We start from the raw sequence: 13,682 nt of genomic DNA on the forward strand, positions 1-13,682 counted from the left end.
ATGACAAGTTACTGGGTGTATGATGACATGACTGAAAACACTGAGCAACTTTGTGTGTTGAACTTAACAGACAACGAGATTAAACCGCCTGCTGAAGAGACAATAAAAGTTTTATTCATGTACATCGTGATACACAAATTGGATCTGTACATAAATATTGCATTTCACCCAAAAAAATGATCAAAATATTACACTTTCAATTAAAAGGAAAACAGCTCATAAAGGTGATTTCAAAATAAGTGAAGTTGTATTAAAGAAGACTCTGACAGTGAAAAGTGTGTTTGAATGAACTGTAAAATCCAGAACTACTAGAAATCTATAAAATATTTCTCAGATGCATTAAAACAAACACCTGATATAACTCTTCATAAAGGCTAGAAAATATTTTGGTTGAAACGTGTCCTCTCTTTGAGTGTACACAAACTGTGCTTAACAACAACGTGGGTGTAACGAAACATTTCAGCTGTCCATCATTGATGTCAGTGGGACAACAATCTGTAGAAGTCACATCAACATGCTAGAATAAGACAGAAGGCCAGCGGCAGCCTTGAACAGAGAGTAGTGATTAACATTCATTTTCAAAGTCGTCCTCTAAATATCAAAAGTTATTTCAAGGAGTAGCACCAACTTGATCTTTTACAAAGTTGTAAAACTTTGGGGTGTGACGAAAGGCGACTCAAACGGTAGCTCCATCAGGCACTGTGTTAAACCCTGTCAAAGTTAGCGACATCAGTAACTTAACTGGAGACACAACATCGAGTCCCTCAGACATAATTGCTTTTAAACCAAGCTGCATCAGTGGGCAGATTCACATACTATATAAATCCACAATCAAAACACATCTCTTTGGAGAAACAAACCTTGTGTTTTTTTTCCCTAAAACCGCCCTCTTTCCCCCCCAAGTCAGCAAACAGAAACCTCCAGTGGAGAAGTTCTGCGAGTATGGAATGCTGTCTACTTAAGTTATCTACACTGACCTGAGTAACTAAAGCACTTGAAAGATAGGCAACAAGATCAGTGTCATCTCACTGCACTATTGTGAGGCATTTGTGAATAAAAAAAACATAAATCTAACAGACACATGTGACATAAAACCAGTTACAAGGTGATTGCCATTGTTGGAAACCTTCAGGCCGACACAAACTGGGTCAAGTTCTAACTTTACATACCTCGCGGTGCTCTCCGTTGCCTTCATAAAGTGCCCTTGTCAGCTGTAAAGCTTCAATAAAACAACATGGTTGAGCTTGTATACAACTGACAAGCTGTGTCTGAGAGCCACCAAAGTATCTCAGTGCTCTTAGTATTATCTCCTGATATCAACTAGCGATTACTAAAAAAAGAAGGGTGTGATTTAAGAGTAATGAGTGAGATCAGAGGCTTGTCTTTATCAGTCAGGCACTATGTTGGTAACACTGACAAGCTGCTTTGGGGCGATGACAACAGTGACTGTTGATGCAGGTTACACCTCAATGTCTCAGCATCTCATACTTGCGACTGTTTGTAAACAATTATCTGCCAAAAGAATATCAACACTGGCATTTATGTTTCAGTGCAAGTGTGTGTGTGTGTGTGTGTGTGCATCGTTCTCGCAGTGTGTGTTAGGAGTGCACTTAGGTGTAAAACTGTGTAGGTAGTACTTCAACGTAGGTGTTGTTGTTGAGGAAGCCATTTCCTAGTTGCCACTTACTGATCTGCACATCGCACCTATTTGGTCCAGACAGTCAGTATCACTTTGGTAGATGTTGCCAAGTGAACGTGTAACAGGGGTGGCCGAGGGGTTTCCTCTTTTTTAGCGCCATGAGAAGCAACACTCACCTCAACACCAGGAAGCAGACTAAAATATCAGCAGTTATTTAAAAGGCTGAAGACATACGAAGAGGATGGTGACAACAAGGCTTTGGAAAAGTATGATAAAACCACAAAATCCTAGAAAGGGGATTTACTGTGCAGGGATCAGGGCACAGTGACCTTTGGAGAAAGCAGGAGGTTGTTTATAAAGCACCTTGTTTTCGGGCGGGACGGTGTTTTCTGTTGTGGTTCTCAGAAAGACGTTAGGCTTCGTCATCCTCGCTTTGGGATTGCCTGTACTGGGCGATGGGCTGCAACTTGGTGACGTGGCCGATACCTTTGGTCACACCCTCTCTGAAGAGCACCTTAGCTCCCACCTTCAGGTATTCTGGGTGCTTGATGAACTTGAAAAGAACCACTGCTTTCTCCCCTGTCCTCAGCTCCTCCTGTGGCACAGTGATGTGTCATAAGATTAGGAGACATAAACCAGCATAAACCAGATGTAAGATAAGTCAGACATATTCTGCTTCAGGCAGCGCTTTGGGATAACAAGCCCAGGTTTTAGGAGAAGACGACAACTTGCAAACAGGAACAGTTTTAGCTCGGCGGATGGACTGACCTTGCCATACACAGCCTCCACAGTGGCGGTCTGTCTCACATTGCCAATGTGCACAGTAACCTGGAAGCCTTTGTGAAAGGTCTTGGCATGGAAGAGGAGCACAATCTCAGCCTCAAACATCCAGCAGATGGTAGGATCCATCTCTGGACTCACCATCACCATGCCCTGTAAGTGGAAAACACATGGACACACATTGTTTAGAATTCAGTCTGATAGAGTGTAGTCTCATTTTAACGGCACGGTTAATATTAGAAATATATGTATGTATGTTAAATCTATATAACATAACCATAACTTGTTCTGGTATCACTTTTTGTTATATTTGCTCTTGTTTTCTAAACATTCTACACATTTCCTACACATACTAAAGCGGTATAAAGAAAAATAAGAGTTTGACAAATTTGCTGCAAACATGAAGTGTCTGACCTTGCGTAATAGTGACCGGTCAAAGTCGCCCAGGGCGAGTGTGGCAGCCTGGCCCGCCCTGAGAACCCTGCAGGCTGAGCGGTTCCTTTGGATGCTCCCAATGGTCAACTTGTGAAACTGGCCCAAGTCTGTGGGCCCTACCACAAGATGATCTCCCTCACGGCAAATACCACTGCACAATCAAAGACAACAGTGGGTCAGAGAGGGATTGTGCTAAATAAAAAAAATGAAACATAAGTAGAAGAACATGAAGTATGCTGACCTGTACAGAGTACCTCCCACCACTGTCCCCACCTCTGGCACTGTGTAGATCTCATCCACCTGTAATGATGCATGCTGCTGTCAGTCACATCAAAATCAAGTGTATTCATGTGTCTGCATTTACACTTTATCTTTAAGAGTGTGTAAGTGCCAGCTTACACGTCATCAATGGCATGCATACACAAACTTAATTATAGACCTACCTGAAACTCAGTTAGCTGTTGCATAAGCTCCTCCTGCTCCTTGCTGTTGCTGAGAGGAGGGATGATATTGAAGAAGACTTTGAGCAGGTCTAGACTCTCTCCAGACACACTGGACAAGGTGAAGATGGGTGTAATGCTGCCAGGGAGAGCACAAGTATGTGATCAGGACACACAGTCACATGCTAGTTTCTACCTCCTACTGTTATTGGGATTCTAAATTGGTACACATGTAACTACAAAACATTAAATGGTTCATGTACATGTAGTTGTTTCATACTTAGGTGACTGGGCGAACTGCTGTGCTGCTGTAACGGCATCGTCAGTACTGCCTACGACCATGGGCACCTTGTTGCAGCCCGGCTGCTTCAGGACACGCTCCAGCTGCCGCACAGTGCGCTCCACGGTGGCCCGCGTACACAGGTCCACCTTACTGATGACGATGAAGATGGGCACTTTCAGGGCCATGGCAAGTCCAAGATGCTCCCGTGTCGTCCCAGCTGGAAAAGAGGAAAGAAGAAAGAAGAAAGAAGGGGTTAAGTTATGTCTAGTCTGGGGGTTTTCCCTACATATTGGGTCTACTCGTTCATGTGCTTTCCACCACTTCACATAAACGTGTTTTCACATGCAAGTGCACAAAGACATGTTGCTAATGGAGGGAAAGCAATGTTGGGAAGATAACACTGTTTATCTGCTGGCGCTTAATGGGAGTCTGAGGTCAAGAGACCTTGTATCCAAACTGATAAGCCCAGGTAGAATTTACCATGACGTATGATCGTTATGCAATCGTAGGATGTAGACAGGAATAGTCAAAGATAAACTTTTCTAAACCCAGTGACTTCTCACGGAGGCAGCAATGTCGTGGAGGCATACCTGTTGGATCATGTTTCTTTGTAAACAAAGTTGGCACGTGAGAGAAAGCGATATGTAGTTGGATATAGGTTTCAACTCTGCCTACATCACTAAGGAGTTCAAGGGTACTGGAGTGTAACATATATTTACAGAGACAGACAGACACTCAAAATACCCTGACCCTAGGTTTGTTATTTTTAGTGCATCCAAGGTGAAGGTGTATAGGAAAGTAAAAAAGTTCCTCATCCGATGTAAAGGTAATGAGTGAAGCATCACATAATGATACAAGGTGATTACCTGCCCTTTGACTTTTTAGCTTGTCACAGAAACAACCTAAGATGAGCCCTATGCTTTACACGGGTCATATTACTCTGTTTCATAATTAAGCTGTTGCTCTTGGGTTGCAGACACTGTGTCCTCTTTCTGACTTGCGTAGCTAAGGTGGTCCTCATTCTTGACCCCATTTCCCCCAGCATGCCCTATTTGAGAAGACACCCACACAGACACAGCAACAAGTACAGAAGCCCAAGCATGAATACATTAGAATCAAATAATAGGAATGTATAGGCTTTAGAACGGAGTAGCATTGCAAGTTGACCTTTGTTCTCAATTTTCTATACAAAATCAGCTGCATTCTCTCAAGTCCATTTCAGTTTTCCTGTCTTTTTATTAGCTCCATAATGTTGAAATTAGTTTCCTTCAATATTGTAATGAAAATATATTTTTCTAAATATTAGGACTGAACTTATTTTCTCAAAAAGTCTCAAAAATAACTCCAAACACAGGACTTGGGTCTGAGGCACATTTTTGTTTCATATATTTAAAATGACATAAAAAAAACCCCTGAAAACTATCAGCCATACATTAAAAGCAGCTGAATATAGTTCATCTAACAACTCCAATAGGCTGTGAGCTGAAGTGCCAAGTTGCGAGTGTTGTCTCCAAGGCTCAGGTTTCATCCACATATAACCTTGACATTTGCAAAACTAAAACATAACTACATGTTCCCTAATAATCCTGTGTTCTGAGAGCTATTGATTTCAAAAGCACTGAGATCCTTTACAGAAGGTCACAAGCAGACATGTGCGGTCTTGTCTGGGCCCCCCTGCAGTGCCTGTCATAGCCCCTCCTCGTCCCGTTCATTTGGCTGGGTTTGGAACTACCACTAAGTGTCAGGATGGCCGAGCGGTCTAAGGCGCTGCGTTCAGGTCGCAGTCTCCCCTGGAGGCGTGGGTTCGAATCCCACTTCTGACAATAACTTTATCTTAAAATCTAAATTGATCTGTGTTTTGCTTTTACAGTAACATGGCAAGCCTATATACCATCAGTTTCAGCAGTTTAGGTTTTCATAGTATAGTAGACCTGGGCACCTTACAGGCTTCCTGCATTCAGCCTCACTGAGTCTCAGTGTCACTGTAACCATGACCAGGTCTGGATATGACCAACCTTATTCCTATCTAAAAGGTTAACGTCTGACAGGTAGTTAGGGCGTCACTTATGGTGATTGCCCGATACTATGTCCTTTCTAACATGAATCAGGAAAGGTTGCTGGTTTAACAAATCTACATGGGATCAAGAGCTACTTCCAGTGAGTCAGAGAACTCCAACATGAATGGATAGTATCTGAAATATTTTGGGACTTGTAGCCCCTCCCTGTCTTAGTTATCGGGCAGAGTTCACAGTGGAACACAGAACAGGATGGCCGAGTGGTCTAAGGTCTAAGGTGCTGTGTTTATGTTACAGACTCCCCTGGAGGTGTGGGTTCAAATCCCACTTCTGACAATACATTTAATATAATAATATCACTCTTGTAAATCAATTGGTGATCTACTGTTAAGTTGAGAAATGTAAACAAACAATGTCTGCAAGTATTTGGGGCATTACCTCTGGTGATTGTCCAGTAAAACGTCCTTTCTGCAAAGTCAGCAGTGTTGACACAGTAACATACTGACACATTTTCAGGTTGCACATTTACCAGACGTTCATGGGATCAAGCACATGGGTACCTCCAGTGGGTCAGGGGACTCTGACACGAATGGATGGTATTTGAGATATTCTGGGACCAGTAGTGGCAGGCAGGGACGAGGGGTAAGGTGGCTGTGGCAGGAATGTTGGTCTGTTACATAAGCTCAGATATCGCATGTTTGCAAAGTGCTTAGCCACAGCTGGTTATGTCCACTATAGTGTGGAGGTGTGGTGTACACAAACATAGGCTCTCAGTCAGACTGGCCCTGCAAGTGTCCATTACCAGCCTGTGTCCCTGTGACAGATCCACTTTCAGCTTGGCTTATCTGAATAGTAAAGTGGGTAATGTGCACACAGAGAGAAACAAGTACATCTTAACGGACACAGGATGGCACTCAAAGTCTTACAAAATTATCAGATACTCACATGAAACAATTAATACTCACCAATGCCAGTATTTGCGCTGACGACCAGCATAGCGAAATCCGGACAGTAGCTGGTGAGACCAAAGATGGTGGTCTTCAGGTACTTGTGGTGACCCGCCAGATCTATGAATGTGATCATTTTGGAGGCACTCTCACAAATCTCCTCTGCTGTGCGAGACTCGCTGTAATTCACGACCTGGAAAAAGCAGTAATTATAACTGGAGTGTCATTAACTAAATTACATAAAGAAAAATAGCATATTTGTCAGTTATTTATTTGAAAGTATAGTTCAGGTTAGATATTCATTACTACCATTACTTGCAGGTGTAATCGTTAGATGAGTAATACATTATCCACATAAATGTTACATTGTATGAATCTTTCTTTCATCATTGTCACTGTCACCAAAACCATATTGTCTTGTCTGATCTACTTGAATGTCTGTATAAGAAAACCCTGTGATAAACATTACATAATATATTAAAGTTGGGCTGCTATTCATGATTAATGATGTAAAAGTGCATAATTAGGTTACACATTATGGTGCTGGGCCTTTCCTTACCTCTCCTTTACTATTAAAACCAAGGATCTCAAAGCTGATGCTTGAAGTGCGTCCAGTCTGGATCTCATGAAGATGTCTGAAGAGGTTTAGCCTCGCCCTTCCCCGCCCATTGTCAAGCTCGCCCTGCGTCAGAACACCCAACAGAGTGGACTTGCCCGAGTCCACATTACCCAGCACAGCTACTCGCAGGTCCAAGAACTGCAGGGAAAACACAAAGAATTAGCGGCGGTCCAAAAAAAATCAACAAAAAGACAACAACAACCAAACAGCAGCATGCCTTCTACTAACCTGCTGGTCATCTGGCACCTTGCGAATGAGAACCTCAGCAATTTTGCGAGGCTCGTCAGCATCATAGTCCACTTCTCGCTCTCTGAGAATGGTGATGTCAGCTCCAACTCTGCCAGACAAAAGAAAAACCAATGTTTAACTAAATAAAGTGAGGTGTTTTGACTATGTAATGATCACTTGTTGCTTATAGTATGCATAGTATGCAAAATTGGATGCTGACTTTGTTTTTAATAGCATACTTGTATTTACCATTTGACTAGTTAGGGTAGTAACTTAATGGCAAACCATTTTTTTTTTTTAATTAAAAAAAAAAAAAAAAGGGAATTTGATATCTTGACTTACTTCTCTGCCAGCTTATGGAGCGTCTTCAGTGATGCCCTCATATCTTCCTCTGATAGTCCCACCAGCATGCCATTATCCTCAACACCTATTTGATAGACAGCTTCTCCTCGACCCTCCTGCAGTCGCCATTTCATTTGCGTTGCCAGGTGCTCAAAGCGGTATTGTGTGGGGTTCACCAGCTTTAGCTAGACAATGGAAAGGCTTTTGAGGTCAGTGCAGAACTTAAACCTAGATTGTGGGAAATTAAACGGGTCTAGTCAGTAGGTAAATAATTCTGATGCAAATAACTAACATTACAAAGGATGGCTGTATAGCTGAGGCAATACAATTCTAAAATAAGGTCTATGTTGATGTGGCCGGGGAAGCAGCTGTCCAGATACTAAAAATGCTTTTGCTAATCCATTGTGGTGTTGTTTTCCATGGTAGACCACGTGAGACACATTATCTACATATAGCTGACATCTTATTGTAATGATATACCTATAACCTCCACACTCCTGTCACGAAGAGGCTGACCTAGCCATGAGCTGTTTATTTTTATGGCGTCATATGGAGGAAACCAAAATGTACCTGAACACAACACAGTCCTTGCATGACAGCTAATTTGCTTACCTTGTACTCTATATTTCCCTCTTCAGCCTAAGAGACAGAAAGAGAAACAAAGACACACAGACAGAGACAGAACAGGAACAACAGCTGTCAGACTGTAGTGAAGTGAGACAACAGGCTATTGATTTGTTAAAAGACACAAAGAAAAGCAATCTGACTGAATGGGTCAGTGCACTACTGTGAATAGGTAGGGTAGTCACTGAGTGCTATACAAACTGACCACTTTACTAGCCTTAATGCACAGTTACTTACATGTTATTAGACAGAGCACACAAATGTATAGAAGTCAGTATACACCCAAGGCTCAGTGGAGCAGGTTACATGCTGGAGATGAAACAACAATGAAGCCATGGACTATGTTGAGACTTGCCCCCTGAACATGGAGAGTTTGTGACCATGATACTGTGAGGGTACTGCTAACATATTTAAATTCAAGGCTAAAGTACCTGCAATAATCTATATTAGTATTAAAACACAGCATAATCCTGAAGCTAAAATGCTTTTATTTGGCTCCAAGTTATGTTAGGTTGAGCTTTAGGTATCTTAAGGTCAGCACAGTTCTTCCTTTAACGTTTCCGAGGAAATAATAGTCACTTTTGGGCGAGTTTAGGTACCTAGTGTTATGAACAAATGGTCAAAAGTCACTTTTGATTACTGTGTAGTTACACAGTCTCTGGCTGAGTCAATGTCAGGGACTGTTATAGTAACATTAGCTAGCAGGATTACGCCCCCCATATTTACAAACACAGCTGTTCCTCTTCTGCTAGCTAGCAAAACACGAGCCATCTACAGCAGCAGGCTCTGCTGAAACACACATTTGACTTACTACTGTAAAACTACTATGGATTACAAAACTGTAAGCTAACAGCAAATGTTAGATTGCTAATATTAGCCGAATATGACGATCTCATTCAGTTGCCTTTACGTTACCGACTAAGCTACGTGTCACCGCTGGTTCAAACTCAAGTCAGAGCAGAGTAGCTAAAAACGAAAATACACGGCAGTTACTGAGTATTAAACATCACAGAAGACACATAAATACCAATTTAAGTCCGCACTGTTATTAGCAGCTTTTGCTATTTGTCGTTAATAACATTAGCTTGACTATGCTAGCGGCGGTTAGTGAATTTGAGCCTTACCTCCGGAGGTAGATACGGGGTGTTATTGCTTGGTTTGAAGTTGCGGGTGAATCGTGCTTTGGATTTCTTGTTGTTCTTCACACAAGCTTTTTTGGGGGCTACCCCATAGCCATTTCCCGGTTTAACACCTTGAGGTCCAGAGCCGTGTCCATTTCCTGAGCAAAATAACTCCGATACCCGCGCATCCATCGGCTACTTTGGGACCTAACTTATCAGCTCACCACTACCTGGACAAATTTGACGCTGTATTGCCAAAATATACCTCGGCCCAGGCATGCAGGTGTCGGTGTTTGAGTGGAATAAACCTGCTAGTGGTCGCTTGAAGCCCCCAAAATAAAAACAAAGCACCAACCACCCCCAAACTCTTCAAACTGAACAATAACAGAGCCGTCCGGGGCTATCGTTTTGAGTTTACAGTGCAGACACGTCACAGTCCTAAATGTCAAACGGTGCGCCTGATATTTTTAACTGCAGATCGCGAGTGGGCGGTTCTACTTGTTTCTTATTGTATGTTGGTTTAAACCCCGCCCGCCTGGCTACCCAGGTTTAAACATCGTGCGCACACAAACACGCTCCGTTTTGCAGCGCTTTGCATCAGACGAAAAAGGAAATAATTAAAGGAAGCTTTTACACACTTGTTTAACCCCAAGAACGCTTCTTTGCTCAAGATGATGCAACGAAATGTGTCATCAAGAAAGACTTATAGATGATTGAATAGAATCTGATCTATAAGTCGTCACTGAAAGGCTTTAAAGAGAATAAAAGAGAATAACTCAACAAAGTTGTGCGGTCATGTTTAATACTGTTGTGATGAGAAGCACAAGAATGATACTCAGGCAAAAATCATACAACACACAACGACAAAATAATACAAAATATTGGTTATTTTAAAGGGTTGCTTCATTATTTCACAAGGCTGAGTTTGTTTCACTTTCTGTTCAGCATTTATCACAACTTTAGAATACTCAGAAATACTGAGTTTAAGTTGGCTTATTAACTGATATTACAGCAATTATTTTCTTCTCTGACACACAGCACTGCAGCAGAATATTGCTCTAAAGAAGTGTGAATTTTTCACATGGCAACAACAACAACAACAACATAAACTGAGACTCCCCAGTGGTGTCAAATAGTTGTAATTTCTTGGCCAGTGTCAGGGCACAAGAGTGCCATCAGGTGTTGGGTTGAAGATATGACTATATTGGTCCAAACTCTTCGGGCCTCCAGGTGCCCTTGAGAGGACACAGAGGGTTGCAATGCAACATTTTAGTTATTCATAATCAAGCTTTCACATTACAAGGAATGTGCCTTGGTATATTGGTGCACAATATAATAACATAAGTAGAGGAAGTTAATGTTGCACATGTTTTGTTACACCGTTTGAAAAATGTGCCTGTTTAAGTGTTTTCTGACTGTGTAGACTATTTGAACATGTTTCTTAGAATAGGGTTGGTTCAGTTTATTCAACTCATCTGTTTGGCAAATGTCAACACTTGTTTTTAAGCGGAACCAGATGTTGTCAACAAGCTTCATTAAGTTGCATTTGTTTTTCCTTCATTTCCTGTTGATTCAGTTACTTCTTTATGGTGGGTATTTTGGTTCAGGTAGCGCATTTCACCACATATCACATTATTTATAACACTTATTTTTTGCTAGTTTTTAGTTTGTCTTGACCAAAACCAGATCAATTGAGTTTGACCCATATATTTTATCTCAGGCCTTTAGAGTCACATGAGAGGATCATCAGAGCGGACAGCATGCTGTATTTCAGCACATGGACTTTGACGACATGGACTTTACCAAGCTCAAGAAACTAAGTTCACATGAACTGTGACTGCTTGTTTCTGCAAAGAAAGTGAGATTTGAGGAAAGCCAGCCAACTCCCCTGTGGGAAATGACTACTTCCAGAGTGTGGCATTTCTGAAACTCAAAACTGATTGGTCGGGCGACCTCTGATGTAGGGGCTCAGCCCATTCGGTCCTGGCTGAGAGAACTGTTTTGGGATTTTTATAGCCTTTAGTTCCTTCAGACGCACACACAACACTGCCTTAGTTCTGCTCTTTTGGTCAGCATGAGTTATCCACTGGTGATTCTGCTGTGCGTGGGACTTCTGCACCAGACTACGAGGGCCGTCCTTATGGATAAACTAGCAGACAGCAAGATTTGTGGAGATGCAGAATGCTCATGTAAGTCAGAGCATCAAAGAGAAGCATGACGTAATGTATCCTGAAAAATATTATGTAGAAAATCAGCCAATGAAATGCATGTGCTTCGTAACTTTTTAAAAAAATATTACATTCTGTCATCCACGTTCCCCTTTCCTTTTATGTTCCCCGTGCTTTATTAGATGTCCTCTCTATGGCTACAGCCTTGGATGACTTCGTGGCTCCTGATTGCAGATTCATCAACATCAAGAAGGGTCAGATGGTCTATGTGTATTCTAAACTCATACCAGAGGAGGGCGCTGGAGTCTTCTGGTCTGGAAGCGTATGTGCATATTTGTCACATATTACAATCAGTTACAAAAAGCACAGGATGTGCAGCAGCTGTGGACCTTCTGGCTCTTTGGAGCAAAATGTCAAGAAAGACATTTGATTCAATATTTGCTTTCACTGAATTAGAAATGAGTACGATTCAAAGTACTTCAAGTTTATAAAGGTGCGATGAATGCAGAAAGCATAATGCAGTGCATGGTTATTTTTTCAGAGAGACCGTGTTGTTTTCACTGGCAGGTTTACAGTGAGCGGTATGTGGACCAGATGGGCATCATTGGATACTTCCCTGCAACTGTGGTGAAGGAGATGCAGAAGTTTATGGAAGAAACAGTTCAGATGCCCACAGCAGTGAGTCTATTTGTCTCTTTTATTGGACAATATATGTAAAGAAAACTTTCTTTTTTTCTCTATTCATTTTCCAGTTATCAGGTGTGGTCAACATTTATCTCATTTAATTGAATTTTGTTTTGGCTCTTTTTTTTTTTCAGAACGTGGACTTCTACTGTGATTAAAACATGGTACACTAAATCCTCTCCCTTCTCAAGTCTTGTGGTTAATAACTCTGGCTTTTATAAAAGAGAATAGAGAGTTCCTGTGGTGTCTCCAATGAGAATGAAAACCTGGAGCCTCTCATCCCTCCATAGCCAACAACCTGAGACTTCTGCTGCTGAGTTATCTGGTACTTCCTGTCTTGCCCTGTCTTAACAAAACAAATAAAGCCTGTTGCATGTCAATCTACAATGCTGATTTGCTAAAAGATGCGAATGTGTCTCCCAGATTTCTTCACTGACTTTGAGAGGACTAGTTACTGCAATTTTATTGTACACTGACACACCTTGTAACTCGCTTTAAATCACCAAGAGTAAAAAGTAACTGTTGTGAAGATCCTCTTCTGTCGTAAATATATTATCAAATTCAATTTGTTATGCTTAAATAGTCTTTTTATCGCAGTGTCAGGGTTATGGATGCTGTTATCAGACATTTCTTGTTACACAGAAAATTACCTGCATTGCACAGAGAATGCTATGATTCATTTTCTGAAGCCGCAGTGAAAGAAGTCCACAGTTTATCTTTTCCAAAAGAAATGTCGCCTTCAAGCGATGTAATTGCACAAAGTCATATTTGCTTGTGAACTCCATTCATTGTCTATGACAGTACATCCAATTAGTCATGCTAGGTATTTTTAGTCAACGCATTATCAAGTGATATTTGGTTAATATGCCCCAATCCCCTTTCTTATGCTCTCATCCAAAAGCAAAAGCAAATGGAGAAACTAATTGGACTGTACAAACCATTCTGAACTAAATGTGATACATCTAACGAGGGGCATTAGTACAAGTAAAATGGTGAGTTATGGTGATATATGGTGCGATCAGATGGATCTAAGACTGATAAATGAGGTAACACAGTAAATCTAACAACCACAGGAGCACTGGTAAACCACTCAGGAATAAGAAAGTTGTGGGACAAAGTACACAAAGTTGCTCTTTTTTTGTGGGCACTTCATCTGGGAGGAAGGTTTAAAGTGATAAGGTTGGAAATGGAAATTCCTTTCTTTGTATACTGATTATTTTATGTGTGAAGCAATTTTTTGTACCCAGACTCAATCATTGCTTCTCTCAGTCTCTTCTCCCTTCTGTCAGTTCAGTCTGGCAGCACAACCATTCCTTAAATATTCAGCAAATGAAAATGAGAGCAATCTACAAAGCAA

At 41.4% G+C, this 13,682-nt stretch overlaps 2 protein-coding genes and 1 non-coding gene across 3 annotated transcripts; 2 read left to right on the forward strand and 1 right to left on the reverse strand.

Moving 5' to 3' along the window:
• Positions 1–92: 92 nt before the first annotated feature.
• Positions 93–9,867, reverse strand: gtpbp2a (GTP binding protein 2a). The gene is made up of 12 exons (XM_070840930.1): positions 9,477–9,867; positions 8,341–8,367; positions 7,729–7,913; positions 7,387–7,495; positions 7,099–7,296; positions 6,558–6,732; positions 3,575–3,794; positions 3,298–3,433; positions 3,096–3,154; positions 2,834–3,005; positions 2,408–2,572; positions 93–2,234 (listed from the first exon to the last, which is right to left on the reverse strand). Exons 1-12 carry the CDS (start codon positions 9,663–9,665, stop codon positions 2,052–2,054), a joined length of 1,818 nt encoding a protein of 605 aa, XP_070697031.1. The 5' UTR covers positions 9,666–9,867; the 3' UTR covers positions 93–2,051.
• On the forward strand, positions 5,318–5,400 carry trnal-cag (transfer RNA leucine (anticodon CAG)). The gene has a single exon. It is a non-coding gene; the product is annotated as a tRNA-Leu (tRNA).
• A 1,651-nt stretch (positions 9,868–11,518) lies between the features above and the next one.
• Positions 11,519–12,711, forward strand: LOC139211216 (otoraplin-like). The gene is made up of 4 exons (XM_070841497.1): positions 11,519–11,662; positions 11,824–11,963; positions 12,209–12,319; positions 12,460–12,711. The coding sequence occupies exons 1-4, from the start codon at positions 11,548–11,550 to the stop codon at positions 12,481–12,483; spliced, it is 390 nt and encodes a 129-aa protein (XP_070697598.1). The 5' UTR covers positions 11,519–11,547; the 3' UTR covers positions 12,484–12,711.
• The last annotated feature ends 971 nt before the right edge of the window (positions 12,712–13,682 follow it).

The sequence above is a fragment of the Pempheris klunzingeri genome, chromosome 12, assembly GCF_042242105.1.
Source record: "Pempheris klunzingeri isolate RE-2024b chromosome 12, fPemKlu1.hap1, whole genome shotgun sequence".
Taxonomy (NCBI): Eukaryota; Metazoa; Chordata; class Actinopteri; order Acropomatiformes; family Pempheridae; genus Pempheris; species Pempheris klunzingeri.

Coding starts and splice junctions, on each gene's coding strand:
- gtpbp2a (XM_070840930.1), bottom strand. CDS start 9,665: ATGGATGCGCGGGTATCGGAGTTATTTTGCTCAGGAAATGGACACGGC. Junction 6,733..7,098: donor GTTTTAATAGTAAAGGAGAG/GTAAGGAAAGGC, acceptor TGCTTTTTCCAG/GTCGTGAATTACAGCGAGTC. Junction 3,795..6,557: donor CAGCGCAAATACTGGCATTG/GTGAGTATTAAT, acceptor CCTCTTTTCCAG/CTGGGACGACACGGGAGCAT.
- LOC139211216 (XM_070841497.1), top strand. CDS start 11,548: ATGAGTTATCCACTGGTGATTCTGCTGTGCGTGGGACTTCTGCACCAG. Junction 11,663..11,823: donor TGGAGATGCAGAATGCTCAT/GTAAGTCAGAGC, acceptor GTGCTTTATTAG/ATGTCCTCTCTATGGCTACA. Junction 11,964..12,208: donor GAGTCTTCTGGTCTGGAAGC/GTATGTGCATAT, acceptor TTTCACTGGCAG/GTTTACAGTGAGCGGTATGT.